Source organism: Cavia porcellus, unplaced genomic scaffold (genome assembly GCF_034190915.1).
Source record: "Cavia porcellus strain 051 isolate PalLab524CR breed Dunkin Hartley unplaced genomic scaffold, mCavPor4.1 scaffold_16, whole genome shotgun sequence".
NCBI classification, from domain to species: Eukaryota; Metazoa; Chordata; class Mammalia; order Rodentia; family Caviidae; genus Cavia; species Cavia porcellus.
Genome location: NW_026947499.1, coordinates 67,889,268 through 67,903,283, shown reverse-complemented (window position 1 = coordinate 67,903,283; position 14,016 = coordinate 67,889,268). Strand labels below are relative to the sequence as shown.

Here is a 14,016-nt window from a genome sequence, read left to right as displayed (position 1 = left end):
CAAAATTGAACGTAGTGGTTGAGCTACTTCGTATCTGAGTGCTGTTAATATTCACATCTTCTTTAGAACAAACTTGAGCTCTACTTTCTTATTTCCAAGAATAATATCAAAATTTCCCAAGATTCCACACTGTGTACCTAATGGCCACTTAAAATATATTTTACTATATGTGCGGTGTACATTATTGCAGCAATCCAAAATGCGATATGAAGACAGAAGCAGCCCAGATTTATATTAGTGGTGCTATATTAATTATGACAGAGAAGGCTTTTTCATTATAAGCCTCAATTTTAAGATGCTTGAAACTTTCCCACAGGAATTTTTCTCATGACAATTTTCTTTTTTCTTCTTTGCCTGATAATGAAAATAGGGAGATTGGTTTTTAATGTTTTCAAGAAATTTTTATCAGAGACTAAATGTGGTTTTCTACCCATTAGATGTTTTTAGGTACTTTACTTTCTGAAACTTCATAACAAAGAGCTTTTTAATGACCTTCAAACTTACCTTTGGAGTATTAGACAGAGTCTGATTTGCAAATAATTAAATTATCAGTATTTTCCAATGCTTCCTCTGCAAACTGTTGTGTCCCCAAATAGCGGTTAGCCCACTGCACCTCACAGATGAGGACAACTTTCAATTACTTGGTCATTTACAGAAAATTAGCCCTTCATGGATTGTGAGTGTTACAGGTACAGTTTTTGTGCAAGCTGGAAAACAAATCAGAGCTAAGTGCTAGTTATTGGACCCTGGCATGGCACCTCCAAGTGTAACTCAGTTAGCAAAGGAGAGAGCAGGAAGACACTGAAACTATGGCCTGTTTGATCTCCTGTTGTTAAAAATCTCTCAGAGAAGGAATCACTTCATTTTCTGAGCTCACCAGATTGAGATCTACTCTGGAGACCCACAGTTAAGAGCCAAAACAAGAAAGGCCTTGACTGCTCATTAAAATGTTAATTATGCCATTGAGGGTTCAGAGCTGTCCTTCAACCAAGAATTTTCACTGCTTGCCTTATTAACCTATTAGGAAGCAACAGTAAGAGGAGCAGCAGCATGATGGGAACATAAAATGATTTTCCTTTAATATGCATATTTCTTCAAACTTTTTGAGAGATACACTTATGTACTTCTCTTCCTTAGCACCAGAACATTCCTTATCCTCCTATATTTCCAATTGGATTATAGACTTTAAATGGCCTTAAAGGAATTGGAAATGGACAAGCCAAATATTGTATTTGTATTCATGCAGCATTTGTGTGCAAAGATTATAATTATTTTTTAATCTCTGAAATTTCAACCCCTAGTACTATGCCTAACATAAAAGAGGCAATTAAATGTTTTCGGTAAATTTCCAAATTTATGAGTCTAAAACAAAATTCTATATTTTTAAAATTATAATGGTCAGAATTTTAAGGGATCTAAATTGATTTATAAAATGTTTACCTTCATCTTTCCATAGCATCATAAAACAACACTGGTCTTTTGAATCTTTTAATGAGAATTTACAAATCAACTTACATTGAACTTACGCTGTATGATTTATTTGAAGTCACTGCCTTTTTGTAATCCTCTCTGCATGTACCATAGTAAGAAAGTAAGTAAGGATGTCAGTGCTTTGCTGCTCCTACTTTGTGGTCAAGTTGCTGTGCAGTCAGTATTTTATTCTGTGGCAGCCAGATGGCAGGTGGAGGGTGTTCTGGCGTCTGAAAACAGTGGATTCTGAGTTGCAGAAGGTGTTCTACCAGCACTTACCTAGCATCTAATTATTTGACAAGGAGCAGATAACTCCTCACAAAAGAGACCTATCTTCATGTCTGAAGTTTATAGAAGTCACTGCTTTTATAAAGTGTCATTTCATATTTTTAAAACTCATGATATCCAATGTTTGAATGAAATATTTACATCGATAATTTATTTCTAATGATAGATAAAGAAGAATCATATACTTCACATTGGGTCCCAGGATGTAACCTGGATTCCATTCCCTAACTTCTCTTTTGACACTGTGCTAGCCATTCATGACTTTAAAAAAAAAAATATCTTTTAACGGTTCACTGTATATCTTTGTGATCCCAAAGAGATTTACAAGAATTACAAGATCTTTACTGTGAGTCTGCTTTCACTTCCTAAATTCTTTATAGTGATATATTTTTAAAATTCATAGTTGAAATAAATCCATGCCATCTTTTTTCTCCATCATGGAAGACAGTGACTATTTTTGTTGAATTTGGGTTTTTCAAATCCAGACTCTCATGTGCTCCCAAACCTGGAAATGCTATGGTAGGCCATAAGAAAGAGGATTTTGACAGCTAATTTGTTTATGTCACTTGACTCCTTTAACATGGCCATCTTGTTAATAAAATAGTAAAGTGGTAAAATTATATTATGATAATATATTGCATTAAGTAGAAATTCTAATTTGTAGAAAAATGTGTTGTCATTCTCATTAAAAATGTCTGCCTCATAGAGCCTATAACTAAATACTTGGCAGCAATATCCACTATCTTGAGATGTGTGACTCTATATTAGGTAGGATGTACAAGCATCTGATTTGCTAAGTGGGGATCTCCAGGTTGGCCTGAGTTGCCAGATAACAGCGCTGGCAGTGGAGACAGAGGCAAAATCCAGACTTGCTGTGGTCACAGCTAAAGTTTTAAAAACAAAACAAAAAGCTCTATGCAGGACAAAGATACTTATTTTCCTAAAGACTCCATCTGATACAGAAGGGACACAAACTACAAGATCTTTGGAGGTGATCACAAGCAAATCTAAATTTCATTGAGAAGGGGGTAAAACAGATGAAAATTTTATGTAACATTTACCGAAAGCATTATTATAAATCTTGAGCTGGTGCTTCAACTTGTCTCTGTCATTGAGTAGGTACAAAGCCATGGAGCCTGACTTTTGTAGCGTGTGCTTTTTCACTTTAAACACTGCAATGCTGAGTTATTGATTCCTTTTGAATGCTGAGTTTATTGATTCCTTTTGAAAGACCTCAATAGTTGCAAATGAGATATATAGGACTGGTTCAAAAATAATCTGTTAGTTTAATAAATATATGATTACGAACTCCTCGAATAGGGGTAACAGATTAGTTTCTTAGTTTATATTTTATCTGAATCTAGTTTTTTATACTATTTCTGCAAGCCCCTACATAGTAACATTGTGTTCAACTGCTCCAAACAGCTCCATTTCCTTTGTACTAATATACAGGTTCCCAAGTGAACATAATACACTTAGAACACAGAAATGTTTCTTTAACACTCAAAATGACTCCCTTTTTCAGAATTCTAAATGTATCATTTCACCCAAACAGTAATTTTCAACTGAATAAATGTCCAGTGAACCTTCAGTTTTGCATTTGCTATGTAGGGAGTGATGAATCATATTTTTGAAGCATTTTGTCAAGATTTAAATGCTCTATCTTGAAATTCATTCTGATATTATATCACATATTTAAAGCTTCATCAGAACTAATGTATCTTAATTTTCAGAGAGAGTTGAGCTGAAATCTTTATTTAATGTTTCAGTTTATTTTTTCAATACTGAATCATTGAAAACTTTTTTTTAGTTTGGGATAACATTATAGTTTGGGATATGTGCTGAAAAGTTTAACTTGAGGAACAGGCAACGTATGATCCCTGATGAAAGCATGACTAGATCAGTTTAGAGTCAAGCTGTGCCATAACTACAATGTCAAAGGGAATGGGGGAAATGGACAAACAGCTGCCTGGGAGGCTTACTCAGTAACTTTGCTCATGATATTTTTGTTCCAAGGTTTTAGCCTTCGGAAGAATAGGCTGTACCTTTTATATTGTAAGTGTATATTTTCCAATGTTATTGAAATCTTTTGAAACATTTTGCTAAATAATGCTTAATAGCATAGTGATTTGACTTCGAGTTATTAGGAATTATGGAGAAACCCTTGACTCCCCTGAGATACTTAGTGTAAATATTCAGGAGAAATAGGCATCCTTTGTTTGCATGCCTAGTGGTATATACTATTTTATGAGTTGTCTTTTCACTAGGTCTTTTACAAGATAATAGTTATAGCTTAAAAACACGTCTGTTGTAAGTCAGTGTTTAAATTTTGCCTTACCACCATAAATTGGGAGAGATTATTTCTGTAACATTAGCAAAAGGTTACATAAGATTGTAACTGGTAGAAGGTGATAAAATGATATCAATCTATAAATTAAACCATTGTTAATTTGACTCAGTGTATCATGATGCTGTATAGCATGAGAAATAATGGCCTTATGGTACACAATGACTAAAACTCTCAAGAATAAAAGACTTTGAGAACCTATTTAAAGTTGGAACTCTTATACTCCTAAATAATTATGTAAGGACAATTACACTGTGAAAGATTTACATATACCTTCCTTTAAGGTTTATCTTTAATTAGTATTCTAGTACACTAGTTTGATATTATTTATTTCTGTTTACAGAGAACATAGAGTTATCAGGCATAAATTGGAAAGTACAAAAACTATAAAGGTCAAAAATATAGTGCCCATAATTCAATAATTTGAGACAGTTGTTAATTATCTTTTAATATATTTCCAGTATTTTTCCTATAGATATTTCTCTATGTGTGTCACATTTGGGATTATCTCCTGCAAATGGTTTGGTAAGCGGAAGCCTTTAGAATCAGGAAGTGAGTTGATATTAAATTAGTGAAATCTTGGGCATGCTTTATTATAAGTTTTACAATGGTCTCCTCATATCCCAGCACTGCCTTTGTGTCCAGACCATTGAAAAAGTAACATGGAAAGTATGCATGGAAACATATGTTTAAATTTTCTCTATTTTACTTAAATCATTCTGCTTTTTCAGGGTCGTGCATCTCAGCTGTTGCAAATTATTTTAGTCCAAAAATTGGTTACTATCCCAGATAATCACTTTTTTTCTGAGAGGAAAAATATTCACATTGAATGAATTATTTTGTGGTTTTGAGATTAACTGGTGCTCAATGTCCAAGGCATTTTTAGTCTTTTAAAAATAAATGATAGAAAAAATATTAATAATGTAGGACCTACTCTATCCAAGAACAATTTTGAAAGTCTTTCTTGATCTAGTTATATAAGAATGAAAATATATTTTGTTGTATTATTATAGTGAATTATAAATAATTCACTAGTTAACTAAAGTATATAGTACCTAATGTTTTCAATTTCATTCTATTCTATTTCCATGTGTCCCAATTTTCTCACTACTCCCCACTCCCCATCTTTTCTGTCCATACCAGACTCTGCTTTTAATCATGGCCTAAACAAATTTTTTTTAATTTTCTGAAGAAAAAGTCATAGTTATATAAATGAATAAAACTTTACTCTCAGATTTTCTTTCATTATATTAAAACCAATAATGGTGTTTCCCCTTGCAGTGTTTTTTTTTTTTTCAGAAATACCAACTTTTTTATTAACATTTTTACAGAAATATTTTTTTAAAAATGACAAAATTAGCAGTAAGCAAAACTTTAATTATGGAAGAAAATTATATCCCAAAACACTGTTGAAAGCATATTTTGAAATAAAAATAGTCCTTTTAAGTGTCAAAATGTAACAACAATTTCCCCTTCATCAAGACACTTCTTTACAGTTTAACCAATGGTAAAAAGCAAATACTAAATATATTTCTCTCATTTTATAAATGCCTACTCTTTATTTCTCAGAAAATTTAATTCTGTCTAGACTCACTGTAATGTAGAAGATAATTTCCCTTTCTCTTTTTAATATTAACATTCTCATCATTACTCTGCACCATTTGTTGGGACCTCTTTCTCATCCTTGCTACACCCTGTCATCATCTTGGCTGTCTAGGTCGGTATCATAGTAAAGAGATTAATTCCTACCTCCAAGTAAAAGCATACTTGACCAAAATTTAATCTTCAGCTGCTGACTTCCACATAGCCTGTGTGCTTTTGTTGCTGAACACTTTGATACCATGGGGTTCCTTCTCTAACTTCCAGCAATCTAATTTCTCTCTGACCCTTCAGCAAAAATTGTTTTCTGGCTCTCAGTGGCCTTGTCCATGCCCACAATGACAATTCTCCAGCTCTATCTTTTATTCTAGTAAGTGTTTGACTTTTGACCACTTGTTCATGAAACTCTCCTTGGGTATTTTGTGTGAAGTTGTATTTCTCGCTACCGCTTTGCCCTCTCTGTGTACCTCACTTTGGCTGTATCTCCTCTAATGTCTGCCCCACACTGAGAGGGAAGAGGAGAGGAATCTGCTTTCGGGTGTACAACCTGGCTTCACTTCCTGGTACAGCAAGTCACAGTGTCTTGGCTCTGTTATGTCTTTTCAGCACAAAATAACAATAGCAAAGGGAGGAAGTGCGAGGAATTGTAGGGGCGTATTCCTTCAACTGAGTTACCCAGGTCACTTTCAATCTATGGCTTTTTTATTCTGTGGCTTTTTTATATCTAGAGTCCTTATAATCCTAGGTGAAGGTGGGAGTTCCATTTGTCTCAGTTTGTTATAGAGAGAATAACAGCAATACCTCTTTTATTTACTTTCAGTGTATAAATTTTTTATTTAATAGAAGGTCTTGCTGGATAGCTCAGACAGGTCTTGAACTTAGGGGCTCAAATGACCCTCCTACCTCAACCTCCCAGTTCTTTGGAATTACAGGAGCGTAATTCCATGCTTGACTTGGTTTAATGATTTCTTGAAGTTATGTGTAAGTAGTCTACTATAGCACCTATCACTGAAGAGACACTCAATAAATATTAGCAGATATTTTCATTAATGTAATTATTATTATTTCCCTATTGAGTAATTAATGATGGCAGCATATTTTAACCTTTAATTATTAATAAATCATGATGAAGATATTAATCCATATTTATAACCTAGTAGAGTGACTTCCTTAATGTTATTCCTTCCCATACTCCTTTATATTTCATTATTCTTAATTAAAAACAACAAAAATGATGTTATTAGCAATAGAACTGTTGTTACCATTCTTGTAAGTGATGTTCAGTGACCTCAAGAGTGACATATTCTTGGTTTTAATGTCTAATTTTATGACAAAGAGGCAGTGACACTACATCTGAGAGATAATTGTCATTGAAGCTCCTAATCTCTGAAAGGCACAATGAGTGTCAGGATGTCCTGAGAATAGCCTAACACAGTGCATGTGTCATGTGGATGCATGTATGTTGGATCAGTGGAGTAGGAATGTCAAGCTACATCAGGTCAAAATCCAGACCAGGTACTCACTTAAAAAGTTGCTTGAAGCACCAACTACATGTGCCAAACACTGTTTCAGAACCAGGGAATGCCAATGTAAACATAACAGTATCTCTGCCCTCATGATACTTTCTGGTAAACAAAGCCAGGCCAAAAAAAAAAAAAGCAGGAGGATTTCAAAATATATACAAAAGTACCTTCGAGATATTGAGCTTTTCCTTGCAGACCACTGTAAAAAAGCATTCATTGCAATAAAGTGAGTCACAAAAAGTTTTTGGATTCCCAGTATATATAAAAAGTTATATTTGTATCACACTGTAGTTTGTTAAATGTCCAATAACATTCTGTCTAAAAAATAGTAAACTTTATTGCCACAAAAACTTCTGATGATAATATGAGCTGAGCTCCTGGAAAAATCATGCCAAAAGACATGTGGCAGTTCACCTTGGAGCAAGACTCCTGGCTTCACTCATGTGGCCAGTAGGTAGAGCTGTTCCCTCCTTGTCAGTAAGGCTAGCCTGTAATTCCTCACCTAACAGCAGCATTTCCAGATAGAGTGAAAACACTGGACCTCCTGAGGCCACGACTCATGAGTCACATATGGCTTCCACTGCATTCTTTTACGTGATGTGGGGAAACAAGCAAGGTGAAGAGCACATTTCAGTTCAAGGGAACTGCAGCACAAAATGCCACACCCTGCCAACAGAGTGTTCAGGGTGGCCAGAAGTGGTAGGCAAAAGCAAGTGAGGTGAGAGCTGAATAGAGGGAAAATCTGAGGGAGCATTGTAAAGGCTTCCTGGTTTACCCGGAAGTTATACCAGAAGAACAATTGACAGAAAATTTAACATAGGACTGGGGATTTAGCTCAGTGGCATAAGCACCTTCTGGGCAAGCACAAAGTCATGAGTTCAGTCCCAGTGCCCCACCCCCCAAAAAAAGTTTAACAGAGTTACATGATTTACCATGTTTGTTGATAGCAACTCTCTGGGGTTTTTTTTTTTTTTTTTTTTTTTTTTAATTCCCATTGGACTTCAAACAAAAGATGGCGGTGGTTTAGAATAACAGTATATAACTGACTGCATCTTTTGGAATAATTTGTAGAATTAATAAGGCAATGAACATATTCTTGTATACTCATCTCAACCAGATTTTCTTTTTTTTCTAAAATACAAATTACATTTTTAAAATATGTGTTCTATCTCATCTGACAGTTGACAACACTCATAAACATGTTTTGAGTGGTTAGTAGAGATTGAACCTCACTGCTGGATTGAACATAATTACGAAAAGATGCCGAATCTCTCAGGGTTTATCATCAGGTGATGTTTGAAGATGAAAAGCAAATAAATGTACCTATTAGATTCATTGATATTTTCTGATTATACGTCTGTTGTGTGCAGAAGCACAGTAAATTTATTAGAAGTAGTAGAGTCTATCTAGATTAAAACTCATCCCTTGAAAGGAAAATAAAAACCAGTTAAACTAAGTTAACATTCATCAAGTCCTTACTTAGTGATAAATGAGAAACGAAAAGCAGTATGTCAGTGATTCAAATTCAACAAGATACAGTTCCCTATAGCACTAACATAGCAATGAGAAGGCAAAAGTGTTAATTTTATAAATTAAGGTAAGATGAATGTATTAACTAATTCTGTGACTTTTGATGAAAAACATTAACAGGCACTGAAGAGTATGAGGAAGATCTAAGTGTAGAGCATTGCTGGAACCAGATACTTTCCAGACAACAAATTAGAAATCTGATGTTTTGTTATAAAGGGACCACTTTTATTCCAGGACCTGGGATAATGACGATTCTTCCTGATACTGAAAAAGTACCTGTGCTTCCAAATCTCATCCCAATAAATGAAGCATATTCATTCATTCTCTCTCTCTCTCTTTCTCTCTCTCTCTCTCTCTCTCTCTCTCTCTCTCTCTCTCTCCCTCCCTCCCTCTCTCCCTCCTTCCCTCCCTCCCTCCCTCCATATCTCTCCCCCTCTCTCCTTCTATCCCTCTCTCCCTCTCTTTTTTCCTCTCTCTTTCTCATGCATGCACTCTGTCTCTCTCGATATATATGATATATATCAGATTTTTAAATTATAATTTCTTATAACTTCATTATATTCTGTTTTAAAACACATTACGATGAAAACTTAGACTTAAAAATCACTACTGTAGAAATAAGAAACCCCAGCTTTGCTTCTAACTCTGAATTAAAACAAGTTTTTTGCATTCACTGCCCCTCACTTCCCTTGTCTATGTGTTTGGGGTAGCTTGGTGGTACTGGTTGTACACTTGAATCACTGGCAGAGTATGTTTTTAAAGCAATAAAATTCAAAAACCACCTCAGGGTTTAATTTTCAAAGCTCTCCAGGTGTTATTTAATGTAACCAAGGGTTGAAAACCAATGCTCTCAGTGATCACTAAGGTTACTTCTGGCAAAACTTTCTAATTTATGATTTGGCATGTTCTAACAGTAAGTTGCTAGAGGTACTGTTCTCAGTGTTTGTAATGTACTAAAATCAAAATAGATTTCTCTCAAAGACTGTTTCTATTAAAAATGGAGCACATTTTCTTGTTTGTACTTAGAAAATTTGCCAAATAGTACAAGAATAATTTACACAAAATATCAAGTATATATCATTATTATGATGCAATTCATGCTTTAAAAATAATAGATTCACTTGATTCTTAGAAAACATCACTGTGATTCTTTTGATACATGTGCAATGGATACTTATGCATTGTGTATAAAATTCCTTTAAAATTGCTTCTGTAGTTACTTTGTTTTGAATAAATGTACTCTAAATATTACTAAGAGTTAATAAACTTCCTACAGTGTATAAAAATATTTACATACTCATTTAAATATGAACTAGAATGGACAGCTTCCTTAAAGAATGGTTAAAGTGGACTGAGTAGTTGTATTGATGTTTCAAAAGATTTCTTGAAACATCTTTGGAATATCTCACTGGAAATTTTTGTCATGAATTATGCATTATACAACGTTTCATTGGAGTAAGCAGACAGCATTCTCTTTTAATTGTATTTTCATTTTAATTTTAAATACTACTAGAGAATAGAGGTGAGCATTGTTTTTAAAGCTACATGAGATAAGAAACTTAACCAAATGCTCAAATCCAAAAAGAGACAATGTTGATGCTCAGAAAATTGATAAGAGATCTCCAGTAGATACTAAGTCGAAAAGTAATAGGTTTCATATCCTGTGTTTTCACAGAATGCTGTGATGGTGATATACTATTTGAATACTTGCAGCAGGAAGAGTCTTTCTTTCTTTTAGCCAGCCTATTAATAGGAGGGAGAAGGTGTTCAGATGACAGCTTCCAGCTAACGCTGGTGAACGTAGGTTTAGCCAACAAAGAATATGCTGGTTGTATGGAATTTCTTCAGGCAAAACTGTGTTCATATCTGTTTGGGAAAAAATTACATAATACACAGAAAAGACACTACAAAAAGGAAACATGATTTGATTTTCAGTATAATGTCTATATCTGTATCACCAATCTGTGTCTGCTTTTGAAGTCATCACTCTATTATCATATTGTTAACTTTATATGTATTTCACATCTGTTTGTCTAAGGGATGACAGCCTAGACTTAAGAGTAATTCAGAGATAAAGCATCTACTGTAGCATGCAATAACTATGACTTTGGAAGAATAATGTGAGTGCCTCAGTAGTCTGCACCTGTAAACCTTGCTTCCTGCACAATAGGGTATCTGTTTTGCTACATATTAGCTCTATGACAGATCAGTTTTCCTTACAAGATTGCCCTGAAATCAATCAACACATGTGCTATGCTTTCAAAGAATTTTGTAGAGTGAGGATAAACTATGAAAAGCTTGAAAATGCAAGGAACACATACTACCGAAGTTGTAGTAATAGCCATGTGTATAATTATGATTGAAAAACTCATTTATAAAAGTTGTATATAATATTAAAATCTCAAGAGCTTTTAAGAAACAACGTATGTTTATCATCAGAATGGTGTCACACATTGTATTACTCAGCTGTTGAGAGTGACCTGGGTAGTTATCCCCTTCACTTCTCAAGATGTTTCCTCTTACTTGCCTGTTATAAATTCTGATCTTCTCCTATCAGATTCATTATCTTGTGCTATAGATCTTCTTTTAAAGTAGGATGTGAATGTTAAATTATCAGAGATAGGGTAGCCCCAGGAAGGTACATAGGAAAAGAAGCATTGCATGTTTTGTGGTAGGAGCAGGGGGTTGGGAAGAGTGAAGATCAGAATTTCTGACTTCCCAGTTTTTCCTGAGACTAGGCCAGCTCAAAGATGCAATTACTGTACAGATTAAAGCAAATTGGCTTACTTTCTAACTGTGTTATAATCTAAAATTTACATGATTTTCAGAGTCTAGCAACATTGTTTGGACATAGACTATATTTGACAGCCAGAGCTTAGTGATGCTAATATCATCTTGAGCAATCAACTCTCATTATAGGGTTGCAAATGTATAATTTTGTTTTATATAGAGTCCTTTTTTTCATACTGGAAATTGAACTCAGGACCTTAACACTGAGCTTTGTTTCACTAAAGCCATTAAGTTGCATAGACTGAGCTCAAACTTTTGATCCTCCTGCCTCAGCCTCCCAGAGTGCTAGGATTACAGGCATATGTCACAATGCCTGGCCATAAATTCATATTTACAGTAAATTATTTTGTTGCTAAGATATTGGGCATAACTCCATAATGTGAAAATCATAAGTATTGGACTTCATCTCAAAAGGAAAGATACTGCATTGAACTAAAAGTGCCATTCTGGATGAATAATATAGATAAGTTTTAAAAACCTGTCAGTTTCTCTTAGGTGTATCTACCTTTTCAAAATTTTGATCAGCTGGTGAAATAACTGATATGCTGCTATAGTTGTGGGAAATTAGATTTTAATATTGTGGTTAAAGGTATACTGATAGTGTTTTTTCTTAAATTTGGCATTAATGCATGATGTGAGAGAAACTTAGGACTGAAAATTTTGAAATGACCAATACTGAATCATATTTGGGTAAAGTTGGGTGTAATTTTCAGCTTACTCTTCCCAAATGTAGTATATGCCTTCTGAAAAGAAATCACAATTGAGTGTATTGAGTCATGAATTTTAATGAATATTTTTACAAGATATTGCTTATGGAAACCAGCAAGAGATAGTGTGAATTATATTCTGTAACTCAAGTTGGAAGTCCAACTGTCACAGAGAAACCTCTCATTGAATCTCTTGGAAATAGAATGCATGCATATTTATCTCGATAGCTGTAGGCATTCAGAGATGCAGAAGGCAAAATCAGAAGTACTTTATCGAAATTAACACCAAGCCATGTGGTTTTTTGTTTGAATTATAGAGGCATGTTGAACACAAATAGTAACTTGGCTTATAATTTAAGTGTGCGCATACACACAGGTTTGCTGGCTGAAGATGTTCCATGCCTGGGGGAGGGGACAGTTGGTGCATTCAACACAGAACACGTGTAATGATGATCAAATTGATTGGTTGAGTGCTATAGCCTTTTTTCTTCTTTTTTGCTCTTTCTATAGTTTAATTCAGCTGGGGGTGGAAAGGTTCTCCCCATCCCCCCAGTAGGAAGACATGGGCTGATACCATTTTTATTGTTCTGCTGGGGTGGGAAATAAATCATATGCTTTAGCATTTTGAATGGCAACACCAAAGAGAAAATTAAATCAGGCTGTCTTTCCCCCTCTTCCTGGACTTTGGGGTGGATTTATTCTTCTAAATGTTTTAGTGGACTTGGCTTTATCTTAATGCTTCGGCCCCAGGGCAAAGAAGCAGCCGAGGGGAAAAAATGTCAAGGGCTTCTAGGAGCGTTGGACTGAGTGAACTGTGGAGTGGGAAGCCGCTATCTGAATCCCTCCCTCCCCTGGAAACCAGGGGAAGGCAGTGAGAGTCGGAACCAGCTGATGCCGCTGCTTCTGCTTCCCGTTTCCAGGGTGAAATTTTCACAGCAGCTAATTCTGAAGGGAGGAAAAAATCCCTAACCAGCAGCGGAGGAGAGCCTACCTCCCAATCCAAGCTATGTAACCTTATAGGCAGGTTTTTTTTTTTTTTTTCTTTTCAAGAGAAATCCGCATTTTTAAAACCAGCATTCATGGTCCAAAAGACGGGCCGGGAATCAAAGCTGGTATGAAATCTGGAAAGCTTCTCTGCACGCCGAGTGTTTGAAGCGATCCGATGAGCATAGCGAGCGGCTGCCAGGGCTCTAGCGGTGCGGAGCCGCGAGGTTCCTCGCGGAGGGCTGCGCAGAGCAGGTCCAGGTTTCAGCACCGGCGGCCCTGGACAGCGCTCTGCACGCTGCACGGCCGCCGGCTTGCTGTTCTCTACACTCGCTTGGCGTTACTGGAGATGAATCTAAATTACGCCCTGTTCAAATACAAGTAGAATTTTTTTTTCCTGTATGGGAATTACAGTAGACGATCCTCTCAATTAAACTGCATTTTCTTCTTTACGGATTTGGCTGTCACGCGTATTTATCCCGATCTCCCGCCCCCCACCTCCTTTGCAGGAACGAGTCTTTGGGAGCGTGGTCCACCCAGGGATGTAAAACTGTGCTTACCGATGCATCCCATACGAAGTGCTTATGTGATCGTCTCTCTACCTTCGCCATTTTGGCTCAGCAACCTAGAGAAATAGTAAGTAACAAAGGGAAACACGGCTGGAACGCACAGGCAGGGACACTGTGGAGAGTGTTTCTCCAGGGAAGTGCATTTTAAATGGGGAAATGGAAAAGGTTGCAGGGTGGCAAAATTGGGTTCATCGCCTCCTGAGCTACAG

General features: G+C 35.7%; 1 protein-coding gene across 7 annotated transcripts in view; it reads left to right on the top strand.

Annotated features, from left to right (window-relative positions):
* The window catches only part of Adgrb3 (adhesion G protein-coupled receptor B3), a 720,698-nt gene that overhangs the window by 554,306 nt on the left and 152,376 nt on the right, over positions 1-14,016 (top strand). For all 7 annotated transcript variants that reach the window (XM_063227050.1, XM_063227046.1, XM_063227047.1 and 4 more), the window contains one exon: positions 13,748-13,874. In XM_063227050.1, coding sequence (XP_063083120.1) covers positions 13,748-13,874 — 127 coding nt within the window. The remainder of the gene's footprint in view (positions 1-13,747; positions 13,875-14,016) is intronic.